The sequence below is a fragment of the Eubalaena glacialis genome, chromosome 1, assembly GCF_028564815.1.
Source record: "Eubalaena glacialis isolate mEubGla1 chromosome 1, mEubGla1.1.hap2.+ XY, whole genome shotgun sequence".
NCBI lineage: Eukaryota > Metazoa > Chordata > Mammalia > Artiodactyla > Balaenidae > Eubalaena > Eubalaena glacialis.
Window position 1 is genome coordinate 15,810,855 of NC_083716.1, and position 14,710 is coordinate 15,825,564.

The window sequence follows — 14,710 nt, forward strand, 5'->3', positions numbered from 1 at the left end:
TCTATTGCAGAGACAATTTTTCCTGTATCACTGCTTTTCTTGAAAAAAAGTGCCCCAGTGTGTGCGTGTGTGTGTGTGTGTGTGTGTTAGCATTCCATATGGATTTATTCACATGTGCTTTAGTCTGGCTCTGGTATAACTCTGCATTTTATATATGAGATCAGTTCCTTTCTCTAATCCAATTTTGGGGCTTGCCTAAGCCAAGTCCCAAGGGAAGGAGGTAAAATGGGGATTAAAGGGCTTGCTGGAGGGTTTTTTGAGACATTTTAAAACAATATCCAACTTTATAAGAGTCCTTCAGTAGTCTGATCCTACATTAAGATCAGGTCACTACATGATTATGGGCTACCCGAGATTGCCTGGCATTGTGGAAATAGTGAGGGCTTTGGCTGCCCCGGTCTACCTTTAATAACTGTTACTTTATCCCTTTCAGCCTGTAGATTTGGACTATTGGTACCTTGCTCACAGAATGATTCTGAAGAGTAAATGACATAATAAACGTATACAAGATGGCACAAAATATCTGCTCAGTAAAAAGTAGCAAATATTACTGTTATGTTACTTCTCATTTCATGCTTCCTATGTTTCCTCATTTGGATTCTAAGCTCCTTTGAGGACAGTCCTTTGATTCCCACACAACTCCTATCGTAGCGTCTCATATGCAAAAGCCAAGAGAGGGTTAAGGAAGGACAGGTTGTGGAAAACACCCATGGGCTACTAGCCCAGGCTCCGCTCTCCTAGGGTTATCCTGACCCCGCCACCCACAAGGTTATAGCCGTGAGCTCCCAGCAGCTTCTGTAACAGTGTGAACTCACCCCCACTCCTCCTATGCCACAACTGATTGGATTCGGTGAGGACTCCCAACCCAAGCTTGGCCAATGAGTCTCTTTCCTGGGAATTTGTAATTGGGTCCAAGAGATTCCAGCAGGTGTCTCCAGTCCTCTTTGAAACAAGACTATGTAAACCTACAACAATATGCAGCAGCTATTTTCTACTAGAAGCATAGTACCAAGGCCTACAGTGGGGTGTGGGCATAAAACAGATGCTCTCACGTTCCACCGTCACTGTGTGATTTGAAGTATATTCATAAGGTTTATTCTAGGCAGCTATTCATAAGGCTTCTAAAGAATATTTTAAAGTATGGGAAATGTACATATTATAACGTTAAGGTAAAAAGGATGAAACAAAATTATGTAGACCTCACAGATTAAAAAATATACATATATTCATAAAATAATGGAAATATATAAAAATATCAATAGCAATAGAGAGGTTGTAGATGATTTTATTTTTTAATACTTTCTGACTTTTCAAGAAAAGTCTATATACAGGGGTAAGAAAAGCCAGTGTAAGTTTTCTTCCCTCTTCTCTTTAAAAAATTAAGCTCCTCTGGCCTCAGTTTTGTCAGAATCCTAGATATTTTGATCTCGGAGGAAATCATTTGCACCTGGGTGTTAGCTCTGGAAAGGTGCTATTGAAAATGGACTTCCATAGGCAGGATGCAGAAGTTCTCAACCACGGATCCCTTCCAGAGGATCCCTTCTGTGAGAGGTAAGCAGTTCTACCTCTAAAAGCAAATATCAATAGTGATTTCCTAGTTTGTAGGAGAAAACATGATAGAATTTTCCAAAATTAAAATTCTCTCCTGTAAATTTTCCTTTGATGCCTGCCACTGATGTTCCAACTAGAATCTTACAGAGTGAACATTAGAATCACTGGGGAGCTTTAAAAATACGCAAATACCACTGCTCCATCTTCCAGAAACTTTGACTTAATTGGTCTTTTCTGGGGTCCAGACAGCTATAGTTTTTAAATCTCTTTAAGTGATTCTAATCTTCAGGCAGAATTGAGAACCACTGACCTAGTCTATCTGGTTGAATGCAAAATTCTACATTCATTTATTTCGTTGTCTGAAGCTATATATATACATATTTGTTAGGATTTCAGAAAGAGCTTCACAATATCCAAACGCCCTATTGATTGAGGGAATTGGAAATTCAGGCTGGAACTCTTCCCCGGGCACTGCCATGCCAGGTGGCCAGAGAGACTGTTTGGAGACATCGCCCTCCTGTGGCGACACTTGGTAACTGTTTAGCCAGGCCTGGGTTCACTCTTCCCCTTGTTTCTCTGGAAACGGTCCCAAAGCGGGCTCTGAACCTTGCCTGACAGAGCCTCCCATGGAGTCTGCCTCCATTTCAGCCACTGACCGGCTGGGCGTGGGCCTGCCCTTTGAAAGCTCCCTTGAATTAGTAATATGTTTTCCCTTTCCTGACATGTCAGCAGCAGACTTGGAGCCATAAACCTGGGACAAAGTTTCCAGACTGGTTCTTAATTGTCAGGAGTAACAGTTGCTAATAAGAGCTGCAGAGTTGCTTATTGACACCGGGAATGCTAAACTGAGCCAGAAGTGTTCCTGTAAGTTTACTGGGGGGAAAAAGAAATATCACATCAACAGTTATAGGGTCTGGGAAAGAGGGAAAGTGTAAATGTTTAGCAAAACAAACTCTTTAGAAGGTTCAGTTTAACACTGTCCCTTGTGTGGGGGGCAGAAGTCCAAGGCAGTGGGGTACACTGGCGGGTTGGGGGGACAGTTGAGGAGAGGAAGTGTCACCAGGGTGAACAGGGACAACGGGCCATAGTGCCGACCTAGGTCCTGGAGCGGGCCTGGGGGGAAAGATTAATCCCGGTGAAGAAAACTTTATCGCACATCAAAACCGCGTGGAAGCTTGTCCAGCAAGCTTCTGTGAAGGCCTTTTCCACCAGTTTGATTCAATCGGTCTAGGAATCTGAGGGGATTGAGAAGCAGTGCAGGGGCCCACCATTTGTCTGGTGCCTACTTGGTCCCAGGCACAGCATGAGCGCATTATTTCCTTATCGAGTCCTTACAACAACTCTCTGAGGTAGATGGTACTCTTCCCATTTTACAGATGAGGAAACTGAGGCTCAGGGAAGTGGCGATAGGTGCCTGAAGCCTCACAGCTGGGCAGTGATGGGGCCTGGATGGCAATGGCAGGTAGCGGGGAGTTGGTGGCAGGGAGCTGCTCACAGGAACAAGTCACGAGAACAAGTCAAATCCTTCATTACTAGGCCTGGTGCCAAATGTCAGAGCAGGACCAGAGATATGACAGACCACAGGTGTGGTCCCAGAGCTGGGATGGTGCCAAACCTATGCTCGGTGGTGAAGGAAATCTTGGGGTGAGGTAGGGATGTAGGGAGGGAGGAACAAAAGGTAGAGAGAGGAAGAGGAGGCCGGGCCCAGAAACCAGCCAGACCAGAGGCTGCAGAAAGCACAGGGGGAGGTGGTGTGATGGAGACCAAGCACTGGTCCGCTGGAGGAGGGGGCTGGGGACCCCTCTGCACCCCTGCCCTCCTGCCGTCCTTTCTCCTTGAGCTTCTTTCTTCCTCTGGATCTTTTCATGTTCCTTTCTTACTTCTCCTTTCTTCCTGTTTCTTGTCTTCCCCGTTAGAGGAAGGTTTTTAGCTTCCCTCAGAGATCCAAGGCGTGTCCTCCCAGCATGTCACATGCTTCTCACAGGATGTCAAAGAGAACAATCAATTGCTTAAGTAAAGGAAAACATCAAAATCCAATCCCTTTGCAATCAAAATCCCCACCCGTCTTCTTCCCACAGTGCGTACGTCCTCAGCTGGCCCAAAGCCCTCCTCGGTGGCGCCTTCCCACAGAGCTGAGATCATCTGGGGCTGAGAAGAGCTGCCTGCAGTTCCCTGTGGCAACAGCACTTAGCAGCATCTCATGTCTAATGCAAGTGAGCTTCTGAGACAGGAAAGTTTTCAAGATACAGCTTAAGATACCTAAATGCTGCCCTTTACAGAGCAAACAGAAGTATACACAACCAATGTGGGTTTTCCTATTTTAGAATAATTGTGTTCTCATCTGTACAGATTTAAGCAAACCAGTTCTGTCAGAAGAAAGGAAAATCAATATGCCCAAGGGCCTCTGTGGGCCAGAGAGGTCTAGGTCCCCTCCACTTTTTGAGTCTCCCAAGTACTTTTAAAATGAAGAAATGCCAAAATTGGGTTTTAAAAATTGCAGTGGATTGTAAATGCTTCATTAGCAAGTCAATATTTTTAACACAAAAGATACAATGCAGTGTAAATGTTCTAGTTACAAGCTAATTACTGGATCTGTATAAAGTAATAATTCATAGTGCACCTTAGGTAACAGGACACGGGGTAAAGCTGTATGTTGAAAAACTTCTTTCAGTCCTGTCAGTATATGATTCCTTTGGAAATAACATAAAAAGTCTAAAATTGAAAACTTTTGTGTGGCCATGTTCAAGCTAACGATATTGGTGACCGTGGAGGTTTCCCTTCTGTTAACACGGACACTCTTGTCTTTGAGTAAGTCCTACCACTCTTCCTACTCTGTCACCCATTCTGAATCGTTCTGTTAATATATTAGCGTCCTCTAGCCTGTCTTAAGAATGCTTAAGTTGGAAGGGCTTTATAAATACCATATATTTAGTCCAACAGCCTTTCTTCGCCTATTTGAATCCAAAGCAGCATGCCAACTCAATGCATTGCTGCAGAACTCTTTTTTTTTTTTTTTTTTTTTAAATGGCCCTGGTGCTCCTTGATGAAACTGCTGATTCTAGGATTAGGGTAGGAAATACAGGAGATGAGCCTGGAGCATCTTGCAGTGCCAGAAAGTAAGGAAATGATCAAAAACCAACCAAAAGAAACCCCTACATTGATGGGACTGTCAACAGGACATAGGAACCAACTGAAAGAGCTCCCAGTGGCCAAAGCTGGAGCAATTTGAGCAGTAAAATCAAGGAAGCAGTACTGGCTTATAACCCAAAGTAGAAAATAAATATCCATGCGTCTATATTGATACAAATGATTGAATAAATAAAGGGGGAGGGGGACATACATTTTCCTTGGAGAATTGCAAATAATTTATGTAGATACTCCACCTTCAACAAGATAGCATGTAACTCACAGTTCTTAAGTGTGGGCGACGCATTGCAACTTGGTTCCAAAGAGGCCAGTGTGGAAGGAGGTGGGGAGTAACTTCATTGTGGGAATGGAGTCAAGGGAAGATAAAATATAATATTAAACCAGGCCAAATGTATGGACTTGGGTGTGTTTATCTGAGTCTAGATTTAATGTGTCAGCTCACCCAGCTGGACGTGGCTCTAGCAGTTTTCGTGGTTGATTTAATGATGTGTGTACTCATTGGTGCCTATATCCAATGAGGTGAGATGCTAGAACTTCCTAGTGTGATGTAGAAAACTCATCCAAAGACTTAGGGAGACAGGAATGTAGATTTACGTAGGCCATGAATACCCAACCGTATCTCCGGGTGGAATCCATTTGGCAATGTCCTCACCAAGGTATGAAGAAATATATCAGTATCCTCGGAAAGTTCTGTGGGGCTATGCTCCCTAGGCTGAGGTTCATGGGGGAAGATGCTGCCATTGAGATGGGTCCTGTCAGGACGATAGAAACCGTATCGTAGAGATTTCAGCAGAGGGAATTTAATGTGGGAATTAGTTGGAGGGCTGAGTGAGGAAGAGGATCATTCTCTGTGGTCATCCAGAAGTAATAACCCAGGATGGGCCCTGGGAAGCTGGGGCTCAGGCCTCTGACAGGGGGTGCTGCATGCTGCTGTTGCTGCCTCCGGAAGGCCTGATGCTGTTTCTGGGAGAGCTTAAGTAATATAGAGGCCAAAACCAACTGCTGAGAACCTGTTGCTGAGCTGGTATGTCAGGAACAGCAAGTAAACTCAGAGAAGTTCCTTTTCTCCTCTGGAACCCCTTATTGACAAAAGCTAGAAAGCTAGCTAGTAAAGGAGAAATCTAATGTGTGGAATCCCAGCCCCACACCATAAAGAATAGAGAAGAGTGGATTTGGAACAGAAGGGCAAGAATTTCATAACCTGCAAGGAAGTCCCCTCATCCCCTCTACTTTAAAAAGCAAACCCCTCAAAGACACACACTTTCTTGGACTCCCCTCCCCTTGCCATAGCCAGACAGGGTTTTAGTAAATATTGGTTGAGCATCACGGATGATATTACTATAATCCTGCGACACAGCACAATCCATTTTGGATCTCAGATCTCAATATTTATGAACACAGCACTCAATTATAGTGTTTTATGTATTTAGCTAGAAAGTTTTTTTTCCACTCTATTCAGGATCATTTTGGAAAGTCACATCAGGAGAGCAGAGCCCTGCCTTTTTTATAAGTGGCATAGCCTCTTGATGTCAGTGGTCTTTATGCACAGAGATGCTGAAAGTAGTTTACTCCTGTAAAATACCTTTTTCTTTTTTTTTTTAAATCATTGTAAGAGACAGGGATCAGCTCAGCTTCCATGGTGATGTGGGGATTTCTGAAGTTTGCAGATTAAAAAAAATGTAATGCAGGGTCTGAGAAACTTGTAAGGTCTTTCTAAATATAACCCTAGAACCAGCAGAAAAACTCTGCATTTACATCTACCCAACATCTTTCTTATCCAAAAAAGGCTGATAGTGAGGATTTCTGTTTTAAGGCGTTATGGCAGCAGTTGAGTGATTGATCACACAGCTCAATGGAGGAAGGGCCAAAATACAAGTCTTGTATCAGAAAGTACAGCAATGGCAAGCTGCATCATGAGGACAAGGAACTTTTCATAATGGTCTTAAAATGGTGTTGATATTGAAATGTTCAGCCCAGAATTATCTATGTCAAATTAATTACACTTCCCTAGTCTTTTTCTTTCTATTGAAATAAAAATGATAATAAATGAGCAAAACACTACTTGGCAAGATATATATCAGCTTTTTCTTTGAAAGACTCAGAACTCAATGAATATCAATTATATTATAAGCTATGCATATAAAGATTCCAACCATTAAGAACTGTGCAAATTTTATTTCAATGTCAAATTCCAAAGAAAAACACCCAGAAATTGCTATGCACATTTGCACTTACAGCTTTTCTTTTTAGGATGTGGTTTTGAACCCAGACTCCAATGAGTCATGTGCTCTTGCCGACAGTATTTTCAGGGAAAGGCTTTCCTGAACCTGCATCACACTGGCTCATTTTAAGGAAAATGCAGGTCTTTGTGAAATAGAACCTATTTATTGTCAAGGAGTCCAAGGTATACAGACTATTGGGATAATATTTATATCCTAATAGTAGACGTTACCTACCCGACTTCCATTTCTGTTGGAGCCCAACAGCAATTCGACTTAAGAAAAAGATGTTCTATTCCTAATCATTTCTAAAATGGAACTGAAATCATGATCGCAGGACACCCAAATAATTGAAGCGGCCAACAAAGATTACAGAACCATAAAATGCTCTGTGACTTGCTACACTGTTGATAATAGCAACAGGATAAAGAGATTTAAGAAGGAAAGCATATTTTAAACATGGAAGAATAATGTTTAAGGAATGGCCAATTTGTTTCCCTCTAGAAATCTCCTTGTACATGGTTCTCTTGGGAAGTCTAATCAATTAAAACCCTACGTGCTATTCTATTTATGAGTGGAATGAGGAATACATTTCTCATGTTATTACATAAATGAATCTCATCTTCAGGGCTTTGAAATATAACTTCACCCAGACTATAGCGAATTTGGGTGCCATCTCATCTTTCTGCATAACAGTGAAATTGATTTTATGATTCCTTACTCATAAATTACAGGACTGAGGCAGTAACAGACTTGGAGATGCTTCTGCTTTGTCTCCTCTAGTCTCAGAGGCTGTGCATGTCACTTGCTCTTTTTTTCTTTTTTTCTGAGCCTCAGATAGCTGCTCAAGCTTGCAATTCTGGTTATCAGACTCAACCGAAAAATGTGTTTTGAAAGAGACTGACCTGTTAGACCCAGAATGTGTTCTTGGCTTACTTCGATCTTCCAACCTGAATATTTCCCCTGAAAACTTTAGCATGTCATTGGTATTAAAAATTTTGTTAAGAATTAATAGAATGATCACCATGCAAATGAATGTATATAACATGGGTACCATTATGAAACTAAGCTACAAAACTCAAAGGATGTCTTTTCTCCTCACCTTTGCAATGAGAGCAAAGTAACCATGGTAGTATTTGAATTCCTGACGCTCCTACTGGGTCCTACATTCGTGTCAGGATTTGGCTACTTAGTCAAGACAATCAATACCTTAATGCCCTTTATAAGAGAATCTCTGTTAATTCCTTCATATACTGACTAGTCTATCTAGAGGGAAGAGTAAGGTAATATAAAATTATAAGGCGTGCTGAATTTCCTTTAATTCCTCAGACTCACTCCTGGGAGATCAGGTAATTCCTTGAGGTTACCTCAAGAAGGCTGAGGTTAGGAAGGGAAACAGAAGTCAGGTTTCCTCATCTTGTCCTGGCAGGTGTGACCCCCAGCCTGTCTACCTGCCTTCTAGCCTGACCCCTGCCTTCAATTTCAGGAACGGCTGGAGTTATGAGAAACAGTGCAAGTTTACACATTCCATCTTCACACACATCCAGCATGTGGCTTCCGAATTCACCTTTTCTGTCTCCATCAGCCCATTTCGTTCTCTTAATTGGATATGCAGCGACCTGTGCCCCAATCCGGCAGAGAATAAAGAATGTGGTCAAAGGAGCATTGAGTTCAAGCCGGGAGAAAGGTTTGGTTCTACAAATTTACTAAACCAAATCTTACCCTAATGTTCCTATCATTTTTTTAAGCCTTCTTAAATCTTTTGGTTTTAATATTTCAATTGACTTTTTGCCTTCTCTCTATATAATAGTTCTAGAAAGAGATCATTTACATCAGAACAGCTAATTACTTCTCAGCAATTGAGAAAATGTGGGCCCAAAGGCACAATTATTTAGGCTGGTGCTTTATACCAATCTCAGAATGAAGAAGGTGAAAGGAAACGGTTAATCATGGTAAATATAACAGGATACAGAACCGTTGTCTATTTATTGCTGAGTTGACTTTATCATTACGACTTCTCAGAATACCTGGCCTATCTGCACTCACAAGTAAGGATGTAATTCAGTCAAGACCTGAGTTTTAGATTTTCTCTTTTGATGATCTGCAACACTACTTCCTCTCCCTGTGCTCTCACAACGCTTGGGTGCTGTTTCTCTAACAGTATTCCGGTGTGTAGTGTACCTTATTTTTGTAAGCACACTGAACCGAGACTGTGACTTGGTGAGGGCAGAAAAGCTTCTTCTTATTTGTTTTCCTAGCATCTTAAAAATTGGTTCATAAGAAGTTCCCAATATTTGTTGAGTACACCAAATTATTGTTTTGGTTTGGTTTTAGATGACATGTTAGTATCCTATTTCTGATACATTTTTAGAAATGCTATTATAACACAAATAAAACCCCTAATGCGCACAACAGTCAAACCGTAAGAGTATGTGAAACAGGCTTAGATGAAATCTCTCTAATGTGGGTAGTAGGGTGTAGATCAAGTAAATTTAAAAACCAGTCTCCTATGAGGCGAGACCCATAGGTAATAACTTTCCTAACTGGCTTTAGACCAACTAAAACCTATTCTATTTCTTCCATGGAAACTTCAGCATCAAACTGTCACACAGTGTTTTTGCCTCTTGTTGATAAAGAGGTACAGCTTTTACTTGAAAGATTTTACTCTAACAAAATTTCAACCTTAACAATTTTATGTTTATTCTTTAAATTCCCTTGAGATAACTAGTTTTCTAGATGGAACACTGCAAAATTCTGAACCAGGTTTTTGGACTGGGGATCTGATTATGCATTCCTAAAATGCAGTTTTCTTTCGAAGGAGCTCAAGATGAGGTAATTTTAACTCTTCAATGCCTAAACCTTACCTCCCCTGCATCCTTAAACCTGTTACCTTCTTTATTTCCTTCTAAAACTATTTTGAGGAACACTGGCTGAAAAGAATCATGGGTAGGAGGGATTAATAACTAGATTTTTCTCTTTCTCATTGTGCCATGTATTACATGTTTCTTTCAGTTTCCAACTAAGGGACTTTGGCAAATACTCAAGTGAATGGAATAAGCCTAGAGTCAAATGGTTTTAAATGTCAGTTAAAGAGAAAAGTTTTTATATGTTAGAAATCTATTAAGAAATAATGCTTAGGGCTTCCCTGGTGGTGCAGTGGTTGGGAATACGCCTGCCGATGAGGGGGACATGGGTTCGAGCCCTGGTCTGGAAAGATCCCATATACCGCGAAGCAACAAAGTCCGTGCGCCACAACTACTGAGCCTGCGCTCTAGAGCCCGTGAACCACAACTACTGAAGCGTGCATGCCTACAGTCCGTGCTCTGCAACAAGAGAAGCCACCGCAATGAGAAGCCCGCGCACCGCAACGAGGAGTAGCCCCCACTCGCCGCAACTAGAGAAAGCCTGCGCACAGCAACGAAGACCCAATGCAGCCAAAAATAAATAAACTTATATTAAAAAAAAGAAATAATGCTTACAGTGAATTATATTTCTAAGACTTATATAACCATTCCTTCCTTTAGGGAAATGGTTATTAAGGAGTGGGGTGGAAAATATCAATATATATAAGGCTCACCCAGAGGAATTTTTCAAGCTATACATTCCCCCTCCACAAATATTCTGATATATTCCTTTTTGTTCTCTCTCTGCAATCAATGCTATAATGAACCATTGACTGCTGTGTGTCATATCCTTTTGTATGTTATGAATTATTATTTTAGATTTATCAGGGAATGAAATGTTTCCAATTCGAATTCTACAAAAATATAAGACAACATTTTGTTTAAATTACGTTATTTATTTTTAGATCATCCCTCTTAGTCCTGCATGCATTGTTAGCACAAAAAGTTGAACTTGATCACAACCTCCTTTGAAGAGATATTAGGTACATAATCACCATCTGAAGAGTTTCTTCATAGATGGCCCAAGATTTCCAGGCCTTGGTAACACTGTCAGTAACCTATACAATGTACAATAGAAAAATTTACCAAATATCCTTTGTTTAATGTAAACAAGGCAGGAGGCAAAACAGAGTATTATAGTAACACTATTTTACAGGGCCCAGAAATATGATTATCTATCATGTTTTAACACATCATATGTCACAATGACATGCATACTTTGATTAATTGTACAACCCAAAATATAATTACCATATAAATTGTGATTTTAGCACTTCACTGTAACTTCTGTCAATACCTATAAACTTCATAATTAAATGGTAATTGTATATTAATGCAATAATTTATGGAAATATGTTACCATGAATTATGAAGTAATTCCGTAATTCGTGCCCCGTAAAATTAAGTGTAATAATCTTTACACTAGCAACAGTGTAAGCAAGCTAAGGATTGTGGTCCTTATAGATATATACACATATATATACACACATGTACACACACAATAATGTACAATTAAACCACAAAGCTATGAATCCACTCATAGCTTATATATTGCACAGATAGATACATTATGAGAACCTTACATAGTCAATGTGAGTACTACAGTGATAATTGGCTGGCTAAGGACACATTTTGAGTTCTATTACGTAAAGAATGTGGCTCATTACTAAAAAAAATAAACCCAAAGACTATACTGTTAAGACAGAAAGTTAAAAAAAAGAATGTGCATACCCATTTACACCAATGTGGAGCAAGGCTAAAGTACAGTTTGGAATTTGTCATGGCAATCGATTGCTAGGGTGGCACTGCCCACTCAACACAGTGCACGTCAGTCACTGTTTTGCAAATACTGAGGAACAGAAATAGTCAGCTTCTGAAAGACAGTACACAAATGGCTAGTCATGGAGGACAATGTTTCACCAACAAATCCAACTCACTGTGAGAACTTGTGCTGGCTCTAGGTCTGAACTAAACACGAAGAAGAAAGGAAGGAAAGACAGCAGCAAACTTAGAAGAGAAACAAATTATATACCTTAAGCTTTAGCTGATTACAAATCAAAGTCATTACAATAACTTAGGAAAATAATTATCTTTTAAGAAGCAGCATACACACACACAAATATGAATTAAAGCTTCTCTGAGCTTGGTTTCATGGATTAGCCAAAAGGTCCTACTGTGAAATCAAGGACAAAATCGTATTTGGTTTGAGAGGTAACATCATTGCCATTACACCTATCGAATGCTACAAAAACATTAAGAAATATCTAATATCTCTTAATGTTCTATTTTAAGTACACCTACATCAAAGTAGACTACAACTACATCTAAAAATGAAGATGTTGCAGCGTTCCTTCATCAATAAATACAGCAAACAGAATAATGCTTTCCCATCGTTAAAAATCATTTAAAGAAAATCATGCACAAAGTAACTATCTCCCACCTGTTTTCTCATTGTTTCGCTCAATAAATTTCCTAGAGTGAGCTAACAGAGATTTGCATTAAATTAGAAATTTAGTTTTTTTTGTTTTGTTTTAACAGTGGTAAGCATTCTAGAGCCAAGAATATTCATAATTTTTGACATTTTGTTGTTAATAAATAGCAAAAACTAACTATAAAATAAATCAGAAAACGAATACAACAAAATTAGCAGTAGGTGTAAAACAGGCTTCTATACACATGCTACACCATGTATAGATACAACCATGCTACACAAAACAACTTCTTAGAACGGGCAGCTACAGTTCCTTTCAGGCTGGAAGGTTTGCCTAGTCTGCTCCCCCAAATATCAGTAAATGAAAAGGTAAAGAGGAAAGTGCTGCTGCTTAACATTTCAACTGAAAAAATAAAACAAAAACCCAAGGAAGCTTAAAAGCAATATTTGAGTGATAAGTATCGCTTAAAGGAAGAACAGAAAGTGGATTAGCAAACGCCATTTTGTAAATCAAGTACCAGCATGCTGTGCACAGCGCAGCTTTGCCAACTACCCACACCACACGTTCCTACACACGTACCCATTCACACATATACCAATTTACCCAAGTTCTTTCATATGTAAACAGGTCAGACTTGCTGGTTTGTTTCAAAATCTCTTTAGAATGATTTAAAACAAAAGACTGAACAAAATGGAAAAAAAAAATGTAAACATTCAGGAGGCCATTGGCATTTTGATTGCTGCCACCTACACGCTACCATGCATTTCAATAAGAAAATCAAATTATAAAGCAATTTTCAGAGAGGGAGGGAGAGATAGAAAAAAAAGGGTCTCAACCCAATACATGTTACTTAGCTTAAAAAATACTATTTTAGTAAACACTACCAACAGTGAGCACAAATTCAACATTGTTGCAAAAATGACAAAGTTTAAATAAACTGGGACCCATACATGAAAACCAATCACTAACGTGGCTATGTGCACAAGAGAGTAAAAGAAGGTTTCTTTAAAAAATATATATATATTAATCAAGAATTTCTTTATCATATTAAATTGTTATTCTTAGAAAAGCTGAAGAAAGTTAATGGTGCTCTACACATTTTTATCTTCTATTATTAATTCACTTGATGGTTCCTAAATTGTATTTTTTTCTCACTTACAGTTTTTTTCAATATTTTGTTTGATAAGAATTCTGACCTTAAAAAGTTATAAAATTAGGTGTTTTTTTTCCTGCTACTTATTAATCCAAAAGAATATAAGCATTTGAGTCCCAGAGAATGTCAAAATGCCTTGCTACCTAAAAGGATATTAAATTAACAGAAATATCATCAAAGTCATGACATCAGAAATTTTGCAGCTTTTCACACAGGCATTGGAAATGCTTATTTCCTGAAGTTCCTTTGATTGTATCCTGGACTCAAAGATGTGCAACTTTATATCTAGAACCATTATGATAAAGTCAACATCACACAACATTGTACTGAGTGTCCACTCAGTGGGTTCTGAATGGTTCTGTCCAGTTTACAGCAATGCTTCATTTAAAAAGGCTTTTTATCCTCTTGTGGCTGGGTGGAACTGAGGCTTTTTTGATGAAATGCATACAACAGTTCTGTTCCCTTGGTTACTTGCAAGATGCTGTTTATGGTGTGGAGGCAGCATGGTATTTCACAAAGGCGATGGCCGCCAGCTCCTTACAGAACTCTTCCAGCACAATCACACCCTCCAGCAACGTGATGTGCTCGATACTGGGAAGGGAAAGCAGGCAATCAATCAATCGACGCAGGGTATTAGCAGATCATCAAGTTTTGGTAAAGTTTTAGATAAACAACATGTAAAACGCTGACTTACATAGGGCCTTCAGGCTCCAGACCAAGTAATCGCTTTCTGACTAATAGAAGCTTGGGAGTAAAATCTTGAATACGCTGGATTCGAACCATGAGGTCTCCAACAACCTGAGTCACAGGGACAAAAGGAGCTCAGTTCCTAAACACCTCCATGGGGATTTTCAGGATAAAAAAACACTCCATTTCCTATTACTAAATGAAGACTGTCACTTTTCACTATTCACATAACAATCTTTGACAAAGGACTCATAGCTATCCCTTAAAATACAGAAGTTATATATACCACTTAAAAGAATGAATCTTTATTCTCCACATTCTGTAGTAAAATAATTATTTCTAAACAGTAAATATATAATATTTTTTATTATGTGACACTAATTACACACAATGATATTAAGATGTTAATTGGTCGGGTTTATCAATCCTAGAGAACATAACAAAACTGATAACTCACCCTGACGATTACAGAGAAGAGAGATCTACAGCCAGAAGCAAGGTTCACATAAGGGTCCAAAAGGTACTCGTGTATGTGTGGATGAGGGAAGAGAGAAAGTCTAGATAACACTGATGTTACTTGTAAATTGACATCATATGGCTACGGAGAGGGAAAAACCA

The 14,710-nt window shown here is 39.5% G+C and overlaps 1 protein-coding gene across 2 annotated transcripts in view; it reads right to left on the reverse strand.

The window, feature by feature from the left end:
* Window positions 1-13,380: 13,380 nt before the first annotated feature.
* The window catches only part of FHIP2A (FHF complex subunit HOOK interacting protein 2A), a 34,613-nt gene continuing 33,283 nt past the window's right edge, over window positions 13,381-14,710 (reverse strand). The window contains exons 15-17 of one of the 2 annotated variants that reach the window (XM_061193065.1): window positions 14,550-14,690; window positions 14,100-14,203; window positions 13,381-13,996 (exon numbers count right to left, since the gene is read on the reverse strand). In XM_061193065.1, coding sequence (XP_061049048.1) covers window positions 13,891-13,996; window positions 14,100-14,203; window positions 14,550-14,690 — 351 coding nt within the window. In that variant the 3' untranslated portion in view covers window positions 13,381-13,890. The remainder of the gene's footprint in view (window positions 13,997-14,099; window positions 14,204-14,549; window positions 14,691-14,710) is intronic. The other variant, XM_061193073.1, reaches the window with a different exon arrangement.